The 24,094-nt window shown below is 39.8% G+C and overlaps 2 protein-coding genes across 2 annotated transcripts; both read left to right on the top strand.

The window, feature by feature from the left end:
• Positions 1-448: 448 nt before the first annotated feature.
• brca2 (BRCA2 DNA repair associated) lies at positions 449-17,537 on the top strand. Its single transcript, XM_032501913.1, is given in 28 exon segments — positions 449-607; positions 936-1,034; positions 1,280-1,513; positions 1,723-1,786; positions 2,661-2,713; positions 2,809-2,837; positions 2,957-3,062; positions 3,144-3,199; positions 4,619-4,709; positions 4,856-5,521; positions 5,623-10,139; positions 10,141-10,846; positions 11,513-11,611; positions 11,724-11,793; positions 11,870-12,336; positions 12,430-12,620; positions 12,729-12,916; positions 13,060-13,230; positions 13,631-14,003; positions 14,095-14,250; positions 14,344-14,491; positions 14,564-14,673; positions 14,764-14,962; positions 15,079-15,245; positions 15,365-15,503; positions 16,244-16,500; positions 16,823-16,966; positions 17,058-17,537. Coding segments are annotated over 27 exon segments (9,813 nt in total). The 5' UTR covers positions 449-607; positions 936-979; the 3' UTR covers positions 17,415-17,537.
• A 1,331-nt stretch (positions 17,538-18,868) lies between these two features.
• Positions 18,869-23,879, top strand: n4bp2l2 (NEDD4 binding protein 2-like 2). Its single transcript, XM_032502668.1, has 6 exons — positions 18,869-18,992; positions 19,304-20,319; positions 21,109-21,233; positions 22,216-22,304; positions 22,400-22,476; positions 23,516-23,879. The coding sequence occupies exons 1-6, from the start codon at positions 18,984-18,986 to the stop codon at positions 23,685-23,687; spliced, it is 1,488 nt and encodes a 495-aa protein (XP_032358559.1). The 5' UTR covers positions 18,869-18,983; the 3' UTR covers positions 23,688-23,879.
• The last annotated feature ends 215 nt before the right edge of the window (positions 23,880-24,094 follow it).

The following is a 24,094-nucleotide window of genomic DNA, read 5'->3' as shown; positions in this document are numbered from 1 at the left end:
CTAGTGTTATTCATTATTGTTATCTTAAGGACTCCTTTCCATGATAGACTGTATAATAACCTAGGTCCTTATCTTGTTTATGCCAATTACTTTTACAGTGTATGGTTTATACTGATGGGGAATAACCATAGACTACTATAACGTGGAACGTGTATGTGGTTTTGTTACTAAGAAACGGTCCTGTAGGGGGCAATCATACACTGTGTTTAGGTAGAGCATGTTTTCTGACTATAGACTATATTAATTAATATTTACAGTAAATGTTTCTGACCCATGCATATGCTATAGGTTAATATGAGCGTATGTGAAATGTCATACCAAACAATTCAGTAAAGCTGTCCAAAGTATTTGATTCTGTGGATATAACGTTATTTAGAGGCATATACTCCATATTTAGCAGACACAACCGTCTCCACCGGACTCTTATTTTGAAGTCGGACTTCCGGAGTTCCGGTGCGCGAGGTTTGTTTTCGAAGCAGAGCAGCAAACTGGATGTTTGACTCTTATTAAAACTTCTCTATCATCGTGGTTTTAATTATTTGTCGTCAACCTTTTGTCAAGAGTGTCATCACGACATGAAAGTCAACTCTCTCGTACACTTACCATGGTAAGTTAGAGTAACATTAACTTCAAAGGTTAAATTCACTTTTGCCGTCCCGGAGTTTTTTGTGAATGGGTAACCTTAACGTTAGCTGTCAATGTAATGTTTAGCTATGCTTTCTGGACCTTGTCAGCTAACTATAACATGTGTTAGAGCTGGGAATAAAACGTTAGCTAACGTCACTTTCTCGATAAGTTGTCCTAAGCGGTTTTACTATTCAGTTACCTAGCGTTAACGTAAGCTAGTGTAGTTGATTAGCAGCTAACGCTAAGCTATCATTCAGCTTAAATTGAGATAAGAGCCTGGTTTCAATGTCATGTTGTTGTCTTTTCAGGTGTGCCACATAACAAACTTTAGGGATTACATAAATCAACTGGAATGGATTTACCCTCAAAAAACATGTACGACACATACAAAGATGAAATCTGGCAAGGTAAGACAACAGTTATGTCAATGTCTTTATCACAATAACTTGAACACTATATGCTCCACAAAGATTTTTCATGACTGGACTGTAATGCATTACCAGTTGTTCCTGATATTGTGTCCTACCCTTTAAATCCAGCTGCATAATCAGAAAATTGTACTTTTGTGCAATCACAAAAGACAAAACATTTAGTGTGTGGATATTGTGTAGTCATTACTATTCTATTAATCATGTTTAATGTCCCGATTTAGAGCTGGGACCCCTGGACCCTGACTGGTTTGAGGCACTGACAGCTCAAACGTTCACTAACGAGGGAAATGTCTCTGATCAAGATGACCTGTGTGCCAACCAAGAGGGACATTTTAAAACACCCTTTGACAGAACTGCAGTAGAAAGTCAGCTGTTTTCAACCCCCAAAGTCTTTAGACATAGGCGAGTTGTGTCTCCTGAAACTGAGGATGAGCAGTCATTCGCTGGTGAACAAGGTAATGTATTATTAAAGTTGACAGTTTATGTATTTATACAGTAATCTAAATTCTTTTTTCTAGCACATTACATGAACCTTTTCAGGAATATGAATGTATGTATTGGACGTTGTAAATTCATTGTTGTAAATTGTACTAACCTACTTGTCCTTGCATTGAAAAGCTTTTTTGATGCATTAAAAATAATGTTCCCCTGTGGTATGTCCTAGAAAAAGAAACATTGCCATGGACAGCAACACAAAGTCCATATTTGTTTCGGATGTCAAAAGAAGGGTGAGTGCTGTTTGAAAGAAAAACTATATGTTTATTAAAGGTCCCATGGCATGAAAATTTCACTTTATGAGGTCTTTTAACATTAGTATAAGTTCCCCAAGTCTGCCTATGGTCCCCCAGTGTCTAGAAATGGTGATAGGTGTAAACCGAGCCCTGGGTATCTTGCTCTGCCTTTGAGAAAATAAAAGCTCAGATGGGCCAATCTGGAATCTTGCTCCTTATGAGGTCATAAGGGGCAAGGTTACCTCCCCTTTTTTCTGCTTTGCTTGCCCAAATCCCAAAGAATTTGTTCTACCCATGAGAGAGAGACATCATGGCTGTCTAACGAGCAAAGTGGAAGTCGGTCAAGGCCACACCCCCAGCCTCCACCTTGCCCCCTCTCCTCCTCAAAAGCTACAGACTCATAAATGGCACATACTAAGGAAAGCTCATTGTGGGACTGGCTCTAGTGGCTGTAATTCTGCACCAAGGTTGAATTTTGGGAAAGAGACTTCAGATACAGTATTAGGGGACCACTAAGGCCTATATTAAAGAGACTTCAGATACAGTATTAGGGGACCACTAAGGTCTATATAAAAGCATCCATAGAGTACTATGTCATGGCACCTTTAAATATTCCAAATTAATTTTGCATAATTCTCATTTCAATGTTTGTAGGCATTCTAAAGTGTTGTTCAGTTAAAGCAAGAAAGGAACAAATATAGATTGTATGTTCTACTCTTGGGGGTAAAAGAATTGTTCTTTGAGAAAAGACTCATACCTCATACATCACCAATTCAGTGTTTATGGAATTACTTTAAAGGTATTTTTTCCCAACGTTACTTGTATTGTTACGTCTGTTGGCAGTTATAGATGTCTATCATGTTCTTTATAGGAGCCGGGGTGCAAAATATGAAGGTTTCCCCCCTCAGAGTCAGGACAGTTTTGGTAAGCTACAGCATATCTGCATGTCTGTTTAAATTACATTTGACAAACAATTGAATCCACCCTGGTTAAGTTGTTTGCGTTTGCCACCTGAACAGATCTGCTTCATACCCCACAAAAATCCCCAGTAAGTATATTAAATCTTACACTGATGTTATCTTTCTTTCAGCAAATGCCAGTTTGTGAATGTGGAGTAATGGATTACATGAAGGTTTCCCCTTTTTATTTACTTTTTGAATGATTCAGGTCAGCTATGGCAAGCGTGTATCTGAAAGTCTCGGAGCACAGATTCATTGTGACATGTCATGGACCAGTTCTCTGAATACTCCACCACCGTCCACTCTGATTTTATGTAAGCAAATTATACAACTGGTTGTTTTAAAAAATATCGTTCTAAGTGATTTGTGAAATAATTGTCTTCTCATTTTAATAGCTAAAACAGATGCAAGTCCATGTCCAGTGAGTCTTTCGGACGAAAAAAATGTTGTTGTGAGTACTCCGTTCAGCCCAAACATAAACATATTTCTCTCTAATGTAGAAACAAGAGTTAAAGATGTTCTGCTTCTTCTTCATTATAAGATCTGTAAAAGGCAGAATATATTTACACTATAAATTCTTCACGTCATACTAGGGCTGGGCAATATATTGATGTATCAATATCACGATATTAGACTAGATATCGTCTTAGATTTTGGATATATCTTAATATAATACTATGGTAAGTGTTTTCTTTACCTAGTTTTACAGGCTGCATTACAGTAAACGGATGTACTTTTCTTAACTTACCAGACTGTTAGACTAGCTGTTCAATTATTTACCTTTACCCACAAAGTCATTAAATCATTTGTGGAGAATATTTATCAAAAATCTCATTGTGTAAATAGCATTTTGTTAAAGCACCAATAGTCAACCATAAAACATTGTCGCAAAATCAACATTGAGGTATTTGGTGAAGAATATTGTGATATTTGATTTTTCTTTCTTTATCGCCCAGCCCTACGTCATACTAATGGAAGACAAAAAGGCAGAAGATGTGAACATTGATTTTTATTTTTTTATTTTTATAACTCCTTAATTTAATCTCCCAAATTGCGTGCAAAATTATCATATCATGCGGAAATAAAAATTACAGAAATAAAAAAAAAAACTAAATTTTAGCATACACAGACATACACCTGCCTACCATACATTGAAAATTTAAAATAATTTACTACAGGATTTACAATGTATTTATTTATTCAAAACAAGTAATGACATGTACAAGATACATTTATATCATGGGACCCTACATACCTACAAACCTTTTACTCACTTGAATTTTTATTCCGGGGTCCATAGAAAAATGGGATTTAAAATGTGTCCATATTTTTTAAAGATTGTTATTGGCATTTTAGGGCTTTTATTGACAGGATAGTTTAAGACAGGACAGGGGAAATTAAGGGGGGGATGACATGCATTTTTCTTTTTTAAATGATCAGATTTCCTTATGGAAAAAATATTTTCTCTAGTTTTGATTGAAACGTGACATCCTTCAACCACCTGGCATTAAAAGGCAATTGGGGATTTTTCCAGTTAAATAGTATAAGATAGCAGGCTAACAGGCAGGCACATATGGACTTCATTGATAGACCTGGCAGCATTCTTTGGTTTTACACCCAAAAAAATGCCTGTTTAAGGATTTGGTTAAATCCATGTGTTAAATTGCATGAGCCCATGTCTATAACAGGAAGGGGAGTCATGTACTTTTTCAAGGATTGTTCTTTTAACTCTCTAAAGTGGAAGGTCCTTTGTTCCCAGTATTAATTACTTTTTTTATTTCAACCGTGGAAACATGCCATTACAGTAAATAAGCAGGTGTAGCATTTAAAATGCTTCTAAATCTCAGTTTTTCTATCTTGTCTTTCTCAGTTTGTACGGAAGCTTTTCCCTTCTCTTTCAAATGCATCCAGAGTTGGAATTGTGTCACCCATCAAGAATGACATACCTAATGTTCACCAAGGTACAGTGTACATTTGCGAATATCCAAGATGTTGCAGTGGCTCTGAATATCAATTACAAGACTATGCATTGCAACAGATTATCTTATTTGTGTTGCACAAGCTTTTAGATGCAAAATGATACTGATTGCTGGTCTGTGATCAACAGGTGTTGTTTTCCCTGAGCCTGGTCAGAATCCAGGTTCCCACCACTCCCCCCAGAATTCACTGAATCATCTTGACGCTGTTTGGAAACAGACGCTACCAGATGCTATTGAGGATGGAGATACACACAGAAGTGTAGCAAGTGTTCTTGATGGCGCTGAAAATGATCTCTCTATATTTTTCACCAACAGTAGTTCAGCACTGAGAAAAGTAAAAACTGAAAGAATCAAAAGAAAGCAAATCATCCCGACAAAAGGACATGACTGCAGCTCTGCGGAGACCTCACCAACAAGCAGTGCTGCGTCCAGTGAACAGAGAACAGCTGATCAGGCGCCTTGCAGGCTTCCCTCACCCCCACCAGTAAAAACTGGAACGGTTGGAATCACCCAGTGGTCTCCGTTGAGTTTATCTGAAATTTCACATTGTACTGTGGATACTTCTTGCCATGATAATAATCCTGTTAAACAAGTGGAAAACAATATTTTAACAGAACAACTGCAGAGTGATGCTGGCCAGCTAGTCAGGCCACCTATGAAACTTGCAGACTCTGGATTCACTAAGAAAAAGAGAACATTTGTTTACTCTGTTAAGACTTCAAAAACGCAGGTTCCAGTAAAAGAAACACCGTCTCGGAAGATGGACTCATCCCCAGGGATTCCAGACTTCTCTGGTAATACATTTCTCATGCATGTAAAGTTAAAAAATGCTGTGATACATTTAAAACCCTTATCTACGATGACTAAACTGGTCCTTTGTCATGCTTTATTTCAGGACAAGAAGTTAATGTGAAGCAGTTGAGGAAATCCCCAGATGAAGCAGACTGTTGCAGTAATGGGAAGAATGAGATGCAAAAACAAGGCAATCTTTCTGAAGAAAATCTGCCTCCCTCTGTACAAGCAAAAGTCCAAGACTTGGACATGTCGCAGCTTTGCAAAGATTTTGCTCAAGACTTCAGTCAAATGTCAGACCCCGTCAAACTGAGTAGAATAGCAGAGGATCCTCCTCAAAATGGCTTCTCTCCATCAGCTTGTCTGTCAGCCTTGAAACAAGCTAAGAAGAAAGCAATGCAAGTGAACCTTCACCATGACTGTGATGCCGTCAGTAACAGAAGACAGGTTTCTACCACTAATAAAAATAACCCCATTGATGAGGGCGCGATAAGTGACAGTGGATTCCAGTCAGCTGTTGTAGATAGCACTCATGTGGCCGCATCATCATTTCTTCTTCCCAGCTCAGAGATCAATAGTCAAAGTCAACAGTGGACTGGCTTTAAGACTGATATCCACAGGACCAGTCCTTTCACATCTACCAATAAAGGAAACGGAGAAGCACATTTGGATGATATATTACCAGAAGCTGAAATGCATGGCAAGCTGTCCAGTGCAATCAAGGAAAGGCAGACACCGCGTCCCAGCAACGAGACACAACTACTCAGCAATGCTAAAGGAACTGTTGATAACATGAATTGCATTCCGCTTAATGGTCAAGTTCATGAGAGTCTGCTAGAGAAAACAGTTTATCCTCCTTCCGTCCATGCATCAGGATTCAAAACCGCTTCAAATAAGGGTATACACATTTCCTCAGCCAACCTGGAGAGAGCCAAACGTCTCTTAGAAGAGACTAAGGAAGAAATGACTTTAAGTGATCAGCCTACCAAATGTGCACATGATACTAAAGATGAAATGAGCATGAGTGATGGGCCAGTGAAAAATCCAACCACTAACTCAAACCAACCTCTATCTTATAGTGAAAAAAATGCAGATATCAGTTGCCAGTTAACAGCTTCACAGAAAGCAGATGTGACTGAGCTGTGCACTCTCTTGGAAGAAGCAGACAGCCAGTTTGAATTTACACAGTTTAAAACAGTAAAGCTGAAACAACACTGTCAAGATAATGCCACCGCCCCCAAAGAAGTTGACAAAGAACTTGACCCGGATTTTCTTTCAGGTATAGATTTTGATGACAGTTTTAGTTCAGAAGCTGAAAAACATCTGGCAGTAACTGTGATTCATGAGAAAATGGCCTTAGTTTCAGATGGTAAACCAAACAGCGACACATCTAACATCACAAGTAAATGCACAGGTTTGCCATTGTCGAGTGCAATGAAAACAGAGAATTCCTCTCCTGAAGACATGTCTTTCTCTTCAAAGCACATCTCTGAAGACAGTGGCGGTATTGTGTCAGCTGAACCCAAAAGTCTTGACAGACATGGGCCGACTAAAACAAGCCAGCTACAGTACAAAAATCCTTTAATGCTTGGGGGTGTGGGATTCAAGACTGCAGGAGGAAATGTTTTGAAAGTTTCAAAAAAGTGTCTGAGCAAAGCTAGAGCTTTGTTTGCAGATTTAGAGGAGAATCTTGTGACAAGTCAAAACCCACCTGGCAAACAAAATAGCAAATCCGATGCTAAAACCCTGCATAAGTGCAGTGTGGATAATCACACTGGTGACCTTTTGCATCGTCAAAAGGATAATTCAAAATTCACAGATGATTCCGGAGAAAGGGTTCAGAGCTGTTTTTCCAACGCGATGGAGTCTGTCTGTTCAGACAGAAAACCACGCAGAGATGAAGATACAATAAAAACTTTGAACAGCAGCATAACAGACAAAACCACGCATCAAAGGGGGTTCCAGATGGCCAATGGGAAAGGGATTTCTATTTCAGCGAAAGTTATGCAAGAGGTAGATTCTTTCTTCAAAGACTGTGAAGTTATTGGTGGTAATGCTGCCATGTCAGTTAAGCCTAAAAAGAGCATACCCTTGCCTGGAGTTGTCAGTCTTAAGGAAACCCTTCCAAAAGGTAAAAAGGGTCAAGGGATAAAAGAAAACCTTTCTGAAGAAACAACCAATGAGTTTGAAAATGTGAATGGTGGTCCAGCTGCACGCCATACAGATGTTGTGCTACATAATATGGACAATCACAATTTTGGTGAGAGTACACTGGCTTTAACAAATGCAGCCTCTTTCCGTGAAAACCCTTCTTCAACTGCAAAGGCACATTCATCTCTCTCAGGCACAACATCAAAAAGGACTGGCTCCTCTGCCATCAGTGAAGTGAGCGATGGAGGTGGATTTTGTTTAGCCAGTGAGACGAAAGTATCTACGTCAGCTGATTCAATGAAAAAAGCAGAGCATCTTTTGAATGAAATTCATCCCCTTGATGACGCAAACAAACCAAAACAAAAAGGAGACGCTTTAAGAACAGGCCATCTCAACAATCAAATTGAGGTTCGACCATCTAAAAATGGGAGCTTTCAGTCAGCCAGTGGCAAACGAGTGGCCATTTCCACTGCAGCTCTCAGGAAAGCCAAACTGTTGAGTGAATGGGATAAAGTTGAAGATAAGATCTGTCTAAAACCAACACATTCCAAGATGGCAGTCCCTGGTCCACTATCCAGGAATAGTGGATTTCTTGCAGCCAATGGTAAGCCAGTAGCATTTTCATCTGAGGCCCTCCAGAAGGCAAAAGCTCTATTCAGTGACATCAGCTTGACTGCAGAGATCCCAGCTGTTCCAGACACAAGGAACAGTGACCAGAAACAAGACAATGCTGACAATACAGAGAAAAAACATTGTGATTTCACAACTGCAGGGGGAGCAAAAGTCCATGTGTCACAGAAAAGTCTGTTAAAAGCAAAAAACCTTTTGGAAGAATTTGATGCCATGTCAGTAAAACATGAGAAAAGTATAGCATCTGTGAGTGGATGTGGCATTGGGAAGAAAAACCTTTCAAAATTTAAAAAAGATCACAAGGTGTCAATAAAAATGCCTGAAGAGCCTGGAGGTGGGCGCACTGAGTTTGAAAATGTGAGCGTGGGATCAGTTGTAAACCATGAAAAGATGATGCACCCTGATGACGTGGAGATTCACAAAGATGTTAAGAACACATTGGATTCTACCAAAGCACCTTCTTTACATGGAAACCCAACTTTGATGACAGAGCAACTTTCTCTCAAGTTGTGCACAACATCAATGGATTCCTCAGCCAACATTGAATTGAGCAAAGGTGGTGGTTTCTCTACAGCCAGTGGGAAGAAAGTATCTGTTTCAGATGATGCACTGACAAAAGCAAAGTCTCGGTTGAATGAAAGTGCTACGTTTGAGGACACAAACAAACAACTGAAACACAAAGAAGACATCTTTCCAACACAGAACGGTGGATTTCAGATGGCCAGTGGCAAAGGAGTTACGATTTCATCTGCAGCTGTAAAGAAAGCAAAAACCCTTTTAAATGAATGTGATAAAGTTGAGGATAAAATCTGTCTAAAACCAACACATTCCAAGATGGCAGTCCCTGGTCCACTATCCAGGAATAGTGGATTTCTTGCAGCCAGTGGTAAGCCAGTAGCATTTTCATCTGAGGCCCTTCAGAAGGCAAAAGCTCTATTCAGTGACATCAGCTTGAGTGCAGAGATCCCAGCTGTTCCAGACACAAGGAACAGTGGCAAGAAACAAGACAATGCTGACAACACAGATAAAAAACATTGTGGTTTTACAACTGCAGGGGGAGCAAAAGTCCACGTGTCACAGAAAAGTCTGTTAAAAGCAAAAAACCTTTTGGAAGAATTTGAGGATGGTTCTATTTCAGGAAAAGCAATGCAAGAAGCAGATGCTTTCTTCAAGGACTTTGACATTATGGATGATAACGATGCCATGTCAGTAAAACATGAGAAAAGTATAGCATCTGTGAGTGGAAGTGGCATTGGGAAGAAACACCTTTCAAAATTTAAAAAAGATCACAAGGTGTCAATAAAAATGTCTGAAGAGCCTGGAGGTGGGCGCACTGAGTTTGAAAATGTGAGCGTGGGATCAGTTGTAAACCATGAAAAGATGATGCACCCTGATGACGTAGGGATTCACAAAGATGTTAAGAACACATTGGATTCTACCAAAGCACCTTCTTTACACGGAAACCCAACTTTGATGACAGGGCAACTTTCTCTCAAGTCGTGCACAACATCAATGGATTCCTCAGCCAACATTGAATTGAGCAAAGGTGGTGGTTTCTCTACAGCCAGTGGGAAGAAAGTATCTGTTTCAGATGATGCACTGACAAAAGCAAAGTCTCTGTTGAATGAAAGTGCTACGTTTGAGGACACAAACAAACAACTGAAACACAAAGAAGACATCTTTCCAACACAGAACGGTGGATTTCAGATGGCCAGTGGCAAAGGAGTTACGATTTCATCTGCAGCTGTAAAGGAAGCAAAAACCCTTTTAAATGAATGTGACAGAGTTGAGGATAAGATCTGTTTAAAACCAACACATTCCAAGATGGCAGTCCCTGGTTCCACTATCCAGGAATAGTGGATTTCTTGCAGCCAGTGGTAAGCCAGTAGCATTTTCATCTGAGGCCCTTCAGAAGGCAAAAGCTCTATTCAGTGACATCAGCTTGAGTGCAGAGATCCCAGCTGTTCCAGACACAAGGAACAGTGGCAAGAAACAAGACAATGCTGACAACACAGATAAAAAACATTGTGGTTTTACAACTGCAGGGGGAGCAAAAGTCCACGTGTCACAGAAAAGTCTGTTAAAAGCAAAAAACCTTTTGACAGAATTGGCCGATGGGGAGTGTCACTCAAACTCATGCTCAACAAGCCCACATGACACCCATAAGTCAGATCTATCGAAAGATGTGAAAATAACTTTGAGTTGTAATCTCAGCCCTGAGGAGGAAATGTCAAGTGTGCTGGACGGTGAAATAGATCAGACAAGCAGCAGCGAGGGATCTAATGTCAAAAGGCCACAAGAATCTTCAGTAGTAAACTTTCAGTCACTCAACCTAGGTGGCTGCACTGAAACCCAGCAGAGGTTTTTTGCCCAGGAAGCTCTGGACTGTACTAAAGCTTTGTTAGAGGATGAAAGTCTAGCTGGTCAAAGTCTCTCAATGACTTTAGAAAATGTGCCACTGCAAGAAAACCCGGAATTCAGCCACAGATCTGCAGAGGAACAAAAAGGACCTGGGAAAAGATCAGTCGAAGACCCAGATATGACTGGTAAGTGCTTGTGTTACTACTCAGAAATGTGTTACTTGTTAATGCGCAGATTGTTTCAGAGTTTTCAGATTGTTTTTGAATATTCTAAGGGCTCCTGCACACATCCTGCGTGGCGTGTCCGTGTTTATTTCGGCTCCCATGTTAACAGGTTAGAGCTTGCACGCTGCCTGCGTGACACACACGTCTCAGGCACAGCTGAGCCTCGCCGAAAACGCGCGCATGCTAGAAATAAGACCAACGCAATTAATAAATTACATTTCTGATGTTTGAAAGTCTCTAGGTTTTGACATAAATGTAATTTAAAAAAAATAATTATTGATTTTCACATATTGCACCTGTCAATACAGAATGAAATATCGAAATGTGCAAACAAATGTACAAATAAACAAAATAAAGTTGAAGAACATGCTATTATTTCATTTTATCAATTGGAAACATACATGTGTACAGACAAGGCTAGCAACAGCATCGTGTCAGACACATTTCTGGTGTGCAAAGACAAATATAATGCAAAAAAAAAGTTTAAAAGATTGTTTCCATATAGCAAATAAACCACTTGTTTAAGACAAATTTTGTTATTAATAACCTTAAGCTGTGACTCTTATCTGTTACAAGCATGGCTATTAACTATTAACGATTGCCTTACTATCTTTTGGAATATCCTAGGTCAGCCTCCCCTAAAAAGAAGATTACTGGAAGAATTCGACAGAACTGTCGATGGCCCAAGAGGTTCAACCCTCCATCCGGACAAAAGTTTTCCAAATGGTAAATCACCGACACTCTAACAAGTTAGCAAAAGAATACATCACCCATAATACATCATATATGTATTTGTATTATAAATTAAATAACTTTAAAATGTTTTTTCTTTATTAAGATATAATGAAAGACAGGAGGGTTTTCAAGTACAGCGTGTCTCTCCATCCAAACATCACCAGGCCACACAGGTAAGTTGGCCATGTTTTCAAAACGCTGATACATATTATCAGCACTTTGTAATGTATTTGTTTTTTGGTCTAACAGGAATGGAAAGAATTATGTGGAAACCACATTGCAAAAGACAAAATCAACACAACAATCAACCCCAGAAGACAGCAGATCAGCACATTCCAAGATGCCAGTGTTCGTTCCTCCATTCCTCAAGGATGCAAAGACAGAGCATCACAAGAATCCAGTGCTTAAGAACACAAAAACACCTACTTCATTTGTTCCTCCATTCAAAAAGCAATTAACTGTTGTCCAAGAGAGCTCCTCTAAACCCCAGGGGGAAGCACCCTTTAACAGCATCACTTATGTACCGCCCACTAAAAAAACACAAAGCAATACAGATGTAACTGGTAATAAAAGCAAAGAAGACATTCAGATGGTGGCCTCGGCTGACACTACTAATGATAATCTGCTAAATAATCAAAACTTTCCTGTTAGCTGTGGATCCCTGGACTCTGCTGCAGAGGCATCACGTGTGGAGGACACAGTGTCCACAAGCCAAGGTGCGCTAACCTTTTTAGTGGTGAAGTCAGTATGATACACTGTCAATACTCCGCATAACATAGGTAAAATAGTGATGTGTTTATGGTCTACAGACATGTTTCAGGAGCTTCATAATATAGAGCTGGCACGAGATATGCAAGACATGAGGATCAGGAAAAAGAAGCGCCAGACCATTCGACCTTTGCCGGGGAGTTTGTTTCTAATCAAAACATCAGGAGTGTCGAGGATACCATTAAAGGCTGCAGTCAATGGAAAGCCTCCTGCAAGATACACCCAAAAACAGGCAAGGCCAGAACTTGTTTGTCAGTCAATTTTGTTGTATGTGGTTAAAAATGAGATTACTGTCACGTAAACAGCTTTTTGACATGTTCTTGTTGTTGTTGTTTTTCAGCTGTATGGACGTGGAGTCCATCAGCATGTGTATGACATCACCAGTGAGACTGCAGAATCTTTTCGCTTCAGTTTACGGCAGTTCCTCAAACAGGAAGCCTTTATAGACGACGGTGGTGTTATGCTTGCTGATGGGGGATTGCTGATCCCCAGCAATGATGGGACTGTAGGGAAAGAAGAGTTTCATAGGTATGTTTTTTTAATTTAGTTTACTTTAAATCAGGCTTTCAAATATTGAACCTATGATAGTGTTTGAGAAACCAGCTGTATCTTGGTATCGGCAAATGCAGGCGGACTGTACTGAATATCATCCTGTTCTACACTGTCCACAGAGCATTATGTGACACCCCAGGTGTGGACCCTAAACTGATCAGTGAGGGCTGGGTGTACAATCACTACCGATGGATTGTATGGAAGCAGGCCTCCATGGAAAGATCATTTCCAGAAACAATGGGCAGCCTCTGTCTCACCCCAGAGCAGGTCCTCCTACAACTGAAGTACAGGTACGTAAGGTTCTAGCTTATTTTAGTTCAATGTCTTCCTGTTGAGCTTAATTTTATCATGCGCTTAACAAGACACCCACACACATCTTTTGCAAAATTTGTGTAATATATTCCTGAACCAAATATCGTATAACACATCGCCCATTGCCATTTTGTTTACAATTGTAAGGCTTGATGTAATTACACTTTATAGCATTTAGTCAAAAGAAATGAGCCAAAACATATATTGTTTACTAATGCATTACGCTTTTTGGCTAATTATATCAAGCACAGTGAATTTATTACATTTATATTTTAAGTAAACTTACACTGTAGTTAATGTGAAATAAAATATTGGATTAAGTTTTAAATGTAACTTTATTTAGCTTTCTTTTTTTCTTTTTCTTTTTGTGTGAATCAGATATGATGTAGAGGTGGACCACAGCCGCAGGCCGGCTCTGAGAAAGATTATGGAAAAGGACGACACATCAGCCAAAACCTTGGTCCTCTGTGTTTGCGGGGTCGTCTCCAGGGGCCAGACCCTAAACAAACAAAGTCTCAATGACACTAAGACTCCACAAGAGGCTGATGCCAAGGTTGAAAACCCATCTGCAGTTGTCTGGCTGACAGATGGATGGTACGCCATTAAAGCCCAGCTGGATGAACCTTTGACTGCCATGCTTAACAAAGGGCGAGTGGCTGTTGGTGGGAAGTTGATCATCCATGGAGCTACGCTGGTGGGGTCTCAAGATGCTTGCTCCCCTCTGGAGGCACCTGAATCTCTCATGTTAAAGGTACTTTAAAGGGGACGGGGGCTCAGGTTATTCTATCTTTCCACAAGACAACTAAGTAACAACTCGGCTAACTAATTGTTTATGTGTTTAGATTTGCGCCAATAGCAGCAGACCCACTCGATGGGACGCTAAGCTGGGATTTCACAGGGATCCACGGCCATTCCTGCTTCCTGTCTCCTGTTTGTACAGCAACGGAGGACCAGTAGGATGTGTGGACATTATCATTTTGAGAAGCTACCCCATCCAGGTGTGTTTCGTCTTGCATTGTTATATTGTTTCTGTTACTCCTGGAAGTTCATGTTATGATCTCCTTTGACTGAATGCTCGTCACATTTTCCAGTGGATGGAGAGGAAACCAGACGGAGGCGTAGTGTTCCGTTCTGATCGTGCTGAAGAGAAGGAGGCGAGACGATACGACGGCAACAAACAAAAAGCTATGGAGATCTTATATGCCAAGATTCAAGCTGAATTTGAAAAGGAGGACAAAGGTAGGAATCTTGTTTTCAGCAAGTTAGGTATGGGTTAAAATTGAACACCTTTAACAAAATTGTAATTTTCAGGAAATAAACCTCAACATAGAAGACGGACGTTCACCCGACAGGAGATTTCAAGTCTTCAAGATGGAGATGAGCTGTATGAAGCAGTGGGGAATGACCCAGCTTACCTCGAGGTGATAAGAAATTTGCTTTTCAAATTGTTTACTTAATTTCTCTTATGAATACATTTTTAACTGCACGTCCATTTCACTTGCATGTCCAAGGCTCATTTGAGTGAAGAGCAGTTGGAGACTCTGCGTACCTTCCGGTGTTCTCTGATGGAGAAGAAGCAGGCGGTCCTGCAGGATCGCTACCGGCGAGCTTTAGAAAGTGCAGAGGACAGCGAAGGTATATGTCCCAAGCGAGAGGTTACACCTGTGTGGAGACTCTGCGTTGCTGACTCCATGGACCAACCAGGCAGTGGTACGTCTTTGTAGTTTTTAAATTCATTTTAAATGTACTATGGTTACTTTAATGTACATTATATTGTGTTTTCAAATACTGATTTAATATAATGTGATTATATATTTGTTTTTAAGTTTACCAGTTGAATCTTTGGCGACCTTCTTCGGATCTTCAGTCTTTAGTGAAGGAAGGCTGTCGATACAAAGTCTATAACCTCACCACTTCGGATGGAAAGAAACATGGTTGTAGCACAACCGTTCAGCTGACTGGGACAAAGAAATCACAGTTTCAGGACCTACAGGTACTGGAGAAACTTAACTTTCCTTGAGCACACTCAGTGGACATATGGAGTTTTAGATCCACTATTGATAAAGTCAGATTGATGATTTATAATACCTTTTTATTTATTTTATTGTTCAGGCTTCTCAGGAACTGTTAGCAACACATTTTCAACCGAGGGTCTCTACCCGTTTTGTGGATCTTCAAAACCCAGAATTCCAGCCGCTGTGTGGAGAAATTGATCTCACAGGTTACGTCATTAGTATCGTTGATGGGCAGGGTAAGAGCATCTTTTTTTCTTAAAGTGCATATTATGCTTTTTGGCTTTCTCCTTTTCCTTTATTGTGTTATATATCTTTTTTGTGCACATTATAGGTTTACAAAGTGAAAAATCCCAAAGTCCCCCCCCCCAAATGGATTACCGTCTCCAACAGAAAACACTGTTCACAAACTGCTCCAAACAGCTTCATTGTAGTCCATCCTTTAATACAGAGACAAACGCTCGTCACTTTGCAGCACACGTTATAATGCTCGCCTAGGTACTTCCGTGGCTCGCCCCCATACTCTGCTTCTGACTGGCTAGTAGTCCTTACCTAGGCATTGTCAGGGCACACCTTCATACTCTGCTTCTGACTGGCTAGTAGTCCTTACCTAGGCATTGTCAGGGCACACCTTCATACTCTGCTTCTGACTGGCTAGTAGTCCCTACCTACTGCGCATGTGTGACTCCCAACAAAAATGGAACAGAAGTGCGATGTCTCACTCTATAGCTAAAACAGAGAGCCCAACACACAGGGTGAAAAGTATTTTTTGAAAATTAAACCATGTAAACCTATTTCGGTACAACCTCTAAATACAATTAGGATCTTGAAAATGAGCATAATACTTATAATAATAATAATAATAATAATAATAATAATAATAATAATAATAATAATATAGCACTTTAACTGTTTCTGTCTTAACTGTATTGTTACAGTAAAATGTTATGGTAATGATTGTTTGTGCTTTTGATAACAGGTTTCTCTCCTGCATTTTATTTGACCGATGGGAAGCTGAACTTTGTTAAAGTGCGCTGTTTCAGCAGCTTTGCTCAGGCTGGCTTGGAAGATTTGGTAAAACCACATGTCCTCTTGGCTCTGAGCAACCTGCAGCTGAGAGGTCAGTCCACATCTCCCACTCCCGTTGTGTACGCTGGAGATCTGACCCTCTTTTCAACAAACCCCAAGGAAGCACATCTGCAGGAATCCCTCAGCCAACTCAAAAACCTGATCCAGGTACAAAGTTTAAGTCAACTATTTTACATTATTTTTGGCTTCATTGCACACTTGAAAAGAATCTAACTTACTTTAAACAGCATTCCATAAAACATATATACAAAACTGCACAGACACAAGACATACAGTATAATGGTTCATTGTGAGTGCCAACTAATCCAACTAATGATCAGATGAGGATTGCTTAAAAGGATTTCTGGTCACTGACCTGAACCCCGTAGAGCTCACTCATCTTACTTTTCTGCAGCTTTTGTTTTCTATACAAAGAAATGTTGTAAACTATGAAAATGGCAGAACTATCGTTTCCATCTTGTGTCTTCAGGGTCAGGAGAACTTCCTTCCAAGTGCTGAGGAGAAGTTTTCACATTTAGTCCAATCTGATGGCCTAAAGTCCATCTCCTCTCCAGCTCTGCAAACACGAACCCCAGCTTCTGCATCGGTCGGAAGACAAGACACAAGAACAAGTGTGAGTTTATGTACTTGTTGTTCAAAGCATTTGCTCACATAACCATTTTTTATTGATTAAAAAAAAACTAAAAATGTGTCCTTTTATGCAGGTGACCCCTCAGCAGCCAGTCAAAAGCCTTGGAGCATTCACACCGGTCAGTAGGAAACCTCCTGCAGCAAACTGTTTGTCAGAGAAAGACCCCGTCAGCCTGAAGAGGAAGAGAGCTCTGGACTATCTGTCTCGCATCCCGTCTCCGCCATCTCTCTCCCATCTTGGCTCAGTGGCGTCTCCATTTATAAATAAGACATTCAACCCCCCTCGGAGGTCTGGGACACCTTGCACTTTAAAAACTGTACAGACTCCAGCTTGCAAACCCACCAATCCACCCGTGGAGGATGATTGGGTGAATGATGAAGAACTGGCTATGATTGATACTCAGGCATTGCGTGTTGGTAATTTACTGTAGGAGTGTAACTTAACTGTAAAAAAAACAAAACTGTACAAATGTGTGAATGTAAAAGCTGTGTATGGCATATATTCTGTGGTTGTTTTTGTGGTCTCATTGGACCCATTAAAGAAGTGAAATCACATTAGTAAATCATGGTCTACTTTTTTGTCTCTAAAATTCCATTGAAAACCAAAAAGGATTATCTGCATTTGTTTTTTTAATAGTGAAGGTGCTAACTAGTATTAAAAGGTTAATAACTAGGATGAGTGTCAGTAAATCAGTCCCAATAAGCTGATTGTAAGTGCTATCATAGCTAAATTTACTTAAATAGGAAGATTCTTTTTTACTTTATGAGGTTGATAGCACTATAGCCCACCAAGGAAAAGAAGGAGGAATGGAAGAAACCCCATTAATTATATTTTATACATATGAGTATCATATTGGCATCTTTGGGAGATGACCGTGTCTGTCACACACTTTTAGTCCAGCTGATGGCGCTGACACTTGGTTCCCCGGCTGTCTTTTTTTTTTTTTTTTTTTTTTTTTTTTTTTTTTTTTTTTTATTAACAAACAACATTACAAACATTCAGACATCGCAGTTCAAACTATGACAGTTTAAGAAAGTAGAGTTTTACACATAGACCGTTAATATTAACAATGTATATACAGTCTTTTTTTTTTTTCAGAAAATTAAGAATATATAAAGAGTGAGTTGCAACTTACATGAGAGTTAAAACAATATTGATAAAAAAAGTACATAGTAAATAAGATTATGAGGTGGACAATAGTAAATAAAACAAAATAAATAAAAAATAAATAAATAAAAATAAGTGTGACAGATTTACAAAGGTGTATGAAATGCAAAAACAAGTAATTAGTTAAATAGATTGGAGTATATATCAAAGATAAATCTAGCTTTTTTATTAGTAATTAAATTAATAGATTCAATATATGTGTCAATTTCAATTTGGAAAAGTTTAAAACAAGGTTTAGAATTGGAAAACTTCGATTTGTGGATGTGAAACTTCCCTAATAAGATAAAGAGATTAACAATATTACAAATATTTCTATCTTTATAATCAAATAGTGTAATAATGTGTTTCCCTTCCAGTATGATTTTATGTGATGTTTTAGACAATATATAATTTTCTAAACTTTTCCAGAATGCGATACTAAAAGAACAACCATAAAAAAGATGAATTAACGATTCTTGTTCGGATTTACAAAAACTACAACACTTGTCAATTGGCATGAATTTTGATATAAATAAGCTGGTAGGATATATATTGTGTAATATTTTCAAATGTAATTCTCTTATTTTGTTTGAGATGCAATATCTAAAAGGAACAAGCCACGCCCTATGCCAGTTAATATTGTTAAAGTGAGAGTTCCAAAAAAATTTCCCACGAGGTGTTACTTTTTTTAAATTTAGAAAACATTTTCTAATGTGTTTGGTTCCCCGGCTGTCAATGCGGATAAGAAGGAGACTACTAACGTCACTTCCGTAAACACAAGGCACCTTGCTATGTGGAAATTGTGTGCTGGCTGGTTTTTGTTAATGTCGTTTTTTCTCTGTATGCATTCTGAATGTATACGGTGAGTATTGATGATGAAATTTACTTTATAATAGATTAGAAGTGGGGTAAATAATTTAACGGAACAGAGTTGCGCTTGTCACGTTAGCTAGCTCGTGAGGGGACGTTAGCTAGCTAACCTATAGCGTTAGGTCTAAGCTAGTTTCAGTTTTAGCTAGCTAAAGTAACATAACGTTACTTAAACTGTTCACGTAAGCTGTAACGATGTGTTCACGGCACTTGACGGTAATAATGAAATAACTTGCACATTAGCTATAGCTAGTAGTTTTGTAGTCCAATGTGTCCAATAAGGGAGTTTAATCTGTTTTGCAGATGTCTCACACTGGAGCCTCCTGTACGACCTCTCGTGCCATAGTAAAGCCGTGTGTGGGAGGAAGAACCGAGGATGGACGAGACGCTAAATTAGTGAGCAAAGACCCCAGCAGTGCAGACAGAAGTGTGAGGGAGCGGGTGTTAAAGCAGGTAGGACTCACCAGCACCACATTCATTGGTCCAGCATTTCCTCCTCCTAAAGCAGCCACCCTTAAGTCTGACTTCGAAGACACACTGAGTGAGTTTTACAAAGAGCTCGAGAAGATCGATACGCCTGATGGTGCTAACGGTAACCCAGGGAAACAAAAAGCAGGTTTTGTTCCACCCCACGTACCACCCAGAACATCTGCCAGCAAACAGACTCAGGATGGAAGCGAGGAGAACAATGTTTACACAAGCAAGTCAGCAGGAACAGACGGCTACCAGAGAAGCAGCGGGCAGAAACAGCCATCCTGGTCACACTGGTATCAAAATGAGCCATACTACCCCAGAAGACCGAGGCCAGCTGCTCCTGGTCCAAACCAATGGCGTGTTCCTCAAACTCTGAATAGACCACCTAACCCAAGGTTTCAGAGGCCCTCATTCCATCGCCCGCCACCCCCATCTGCATTCCCAAATCCACAAAACCTGCCATCACACAGGAATCCTAACAATTTGGGCACAACAAACCAGTATCAAGAGGACTCCCATTTCCCAACGTTTTCCCACTACCCACCTCCGAATGTATCCAGTAACCCGTCTCAGGGCTTTTATAGAGACTCTCCACACAGCTTTGACAGGGACGATAGGAGCTATGATGCACTCTCCAATAATGTAAATGTCGGATGGTCCAGAGATAGAAAAGAAGAATCCTGTCAGGTTGGTGAAGATTATGACAGGTGCCAGAGATATGAGTCAGAAAATGAGCCGTGGGAGCATCGCTGCCGACCCCCTGAAACCACTAATGCGTACCATACTTCCCTGGTGCTGATCTTGATGAGGGGATTACCAGGATCTGGGAAATCAACACTGGCCAGGTACGTCTCTAATCTTGAGTGAGTGCCTTGTCAATATAAGTGAGTCCAAAACTCAGTTTCGCAGACTGAATATTATTTTCACAAGGGCTAGATGAAATGACATATATTTTTCTATATAATTTGTTTTACAATGTTCCAAAACCAGTGGCCAGACTGATTTACAGCAATATTTACATCATTTACACGACAAGTTACGTTCTGATCCTTGCACAAATGTTCATTCTGCATTACAGTTCTTATTAAAATCAGAAAAGACTCAGTCCTTTTGTCAAGTATTTAATTCAAACATGAGCTTATCAAGAAGGTAATTTCTAGAGCTTGACCAATACTGGATTTTTAAGACCGATACAAATATTTGGTTGTTTAAAAATCCAATAAATTGGCCAATATATATATTTTTTTAAATAAAAAAATCCAACAACGCCTAACAAAACATAATCGGATATCCCTAACATTAGTTATTTGTAGTTATGAGTTTTCACTAAAATAATATGATAATAATTTGTTTTATTGTCACAACAGAACAGAGGAACATCAAAATATATGTAAATTCTGATAAATGAAATGTATAAAAATACAAACTTAAGATATGAAACTTAAAGTCCTTTTGAACAAAAAAATTAAATTCAGTGTTGCCTAAATTGTAGAACGCCCTCTGGTGGACAACATATGCAACGCAAATTCATTTATCAGAATCATTTATTTGTCATTATAAATGATTCTGATGAAGGACTATTTTAAAAAATATATACTGTGTGTGTGTACATTTGTGTGCTATCTTTCTCCCAGGGAGCGGCTCTCCGCTGGTCCCCGTGGGGTCATCCTGAGCACAGATGACTACTTTGTCCACAGAGATGGGTACTGCTATGATCCAGGCCTCCTTGGAGCAGCACACGAATGGAACCAGAACAGAGGTATTAGACTCAAGATAAACTGCGCCTCGCCTGCAAAGTGGACGAGAGGCGGCGGCAGCAGCAGGGGGCGGGGACAAAAAACCCGCTCTCAAAGTACAGATGTTTCCAGCAGCCTTCAGGCTGAACAGGAAGTCACAGAAACACTCACATCCTGTTAGGTCCAATTGTGATAACATTTTACCAGACCCAAATATTAGCTGGTACACAGTCTCAAGTTGTTGTATTAAGACAAAGTAGCTGTCAAAACGTTCTACATGCGATCTGTTTATGATGTTACACATGTGGTCTGTAATAAGCCTTTAAATCAGACAAATAGCATTTCAAACGCCTCCATTTCCAAATCAATAAAATGTTATATAAAATGTCGTCATGTTGAGTCGATTCTGAACCAATCAGCTGTGAAATCAGCTGAGAGGCCGATGTTTCCCTGCGACTCAAACCTGCGGCCGCCTTGATCTCGTGAGGTTACCGTGGCCTACGTGTGCATGACGTCATCAAGTCGGACACAAATCTAACCGTCACGCGACGAACGGCGATCGCCAGGTGATCGACTCTGCGCAGACCTGGCTCATCTCCAACGAGCCTATCGTCTGTTAAATGTTCACATGGCTCGGATGGTCAACGCGATACGTTTTCGTTGCATTGTCACAAAGGCATTTCTGTCAAACTACAATCAGGACCGTCTTTGCTGTGTCTCTTCAGAGTCAGAGTATCATTACAGAGTATTATTTCTTTTTTTTGACATAAAGAGTAACATTGGGTTTTGGTTTAAGACAGGAAAATAGTCTAGTCTAGTGTCTCTGCCTGCTGGGAAAATGTCCTCCCCACCCCCAGCATTAGGCGCCCCATGAGCTAATAAAGTGGATGCATTATGAAAGGAACAAGTTCTCTTAGGTGGAAATGTGGTTTGATGAGATTTTTATTTTCCTCGCTAGAAATGATATCAATCGTTTTTTGTTTTCTTGGTTTAATTCTCTTTCAGCGGAAGCAGCTATGCATGATGGTCGATCTCCCATCATTATTGATAATACAAACACCCAAGCATGGGAAATGAAGCCATATGTCAAAATGGTGGGTATAGGATTTTGAATATAATTGAGTGTGTTGGTTACGGTGTACCACATGGCCTTCATTAATCCTGATCAAATGGACGGTGTTTTTAACAGGCCTTGGAGAGAGGATACAAAGTGGACTTTTGTGAACCTGACACCAGCTGGAAGTTTGATCCTTATGAGCTGGAGAAGTATTATTTTTTTTTTTTTTTTTTTTTATTATCATATTAAATATACATGCCAGGGCTCAGCATACTAATTTACTGTTAGTAATTTAATTTAAAATGACACACCTTATAGTTTAAAGATCTGGTAGGATTTAAAGTGTTCATATTATGTTTTTTTGGCTTTTTCCCTTTCCTTTATTGTGTTATGTATCTTTTCTGTGCACTTTAGAGGTTTACAAAGTGAAAAAGCCCAAAGAGAGTTACGCTGATGTTACTGCTGCTTATATTTGTTTGGTGTGTTCTTCCTTATCTCAATATCTAGATAAAGAAAGACGTAAATTGGAGTAGTATTTTTGTATTGTGAAGACTGGGGGTTGGACCTTTTACGGCCCTGACACACCAACCCGATAATCGGCCGTTGGACAGTCTGGGAGGGCGCTGACTTGAGTCTGTTTGATGTGTTACGTGCCGTCGTCCGTCCGAGGGGTCGTCGGCCTTCATTTTGGCCGACCTGACATGCTCGGTCGGAAGGCGGTCACTGCCGACAGTTGGACTCAAATGACCAATCTGATTGGTGGAGTGCTAACAGGAAATGAGGAGCGGGATGAGCGGGACTAGAGTCTCTCAAAATCTGACGAAAATCTTTTAAACTGATCTTTGTGGATCAGAAATGAAGACTGCACGACCAATTTCTCCTTAAAATGTTTTCCGAAACACGTTTCAGTGAACTATTTTAGTAAAGTATGAGAATGCATTCTGAAAGAGTCGCCATGACGGTCTGGCTTTGAATTTCTGGAGAAGTCAGACCCACGTGACGCACGTGACGCGTCCGTCCAATCAGCAGTCGCTTCAGTGTGTTCCGAGGCACTTATTTTGGCCAACTCGGGGGGGCGATCAGTCCGACGGCCTTTTCTGCCGGCGGTCAGCTGTCAGGTTGGTGTGTCAGGACCTGGAAGCCTACGGCTTCTCCCTCGCCCTTTTCAAAGGGGTCGAGTGTTACGTTGGCATTTTTTAGTTTTTGTTTTTTTCCTAGTTTGTTTACACTGCACTGTTTTCCCTCCAGGAGGAATAAGCACGGTGTTCCCCAGGAGAAAATCGGCCAGATGATGGATCGATTTTCATTTCCCATATCTGTAGACATCGTCATGAGTTCTCAAGAGCCGCCGCACGTCAACCACAGACGTGGACCAGAGCAGCAGCAGCAGGTGTGGAGGAAAACCCCAGGACTCTGTTAGTTTTTCACCTGCCAAATAATTTGCCCTGAAGAACAAAACATTTTTAATGGCGTAAATATTGTTGAGCACTGTTTTTATGTCATTTTTAATCAATTATTTTTGTACACTGTGAATGTATGTAAAGAAAGAAAGGAGAAATGTATTTTTTCTGAATTTTTCATAATTAAATATTTGGCATTTTTTTATTCTTGACATGTATTTCAGACATCGTTTGTGTTATCTACAATATGCAACAACATGGAAAAGCAACAGGTTGTCAAGTGCCTCATGTAGGTTAGTTGTTAAAATAGTTTTTGGTGTGTTTTGATTCCCTGAAATCAGCATCAACTATGAAACCAAAGTTTCATAGTCTTGGTTATGTCAACATGTTTCTTTTTTAAGGCAACGTTATATTAACGCTATAGTCC

Source organism: Etheostoma spectabile, chromosome 3 (genome assembly GCF_008692095.1).
Source record: "Etheostoma spectabile isolate EspeVRDwgs_2016 chromosome 3, UIUC_Espe_1.0, whole genome shotgun sequence".
Lineage (NCBI taxonomy): Eukaryota > Metazoa > Chordata > Actinopteri > Perciformes > Percidae > Etheostoma > Etheostoma spectabile.
Note: the sequence above shows the minus strand (reverse complement) of the source record. Positions and strands in the feature narration are given on the sequence as shown.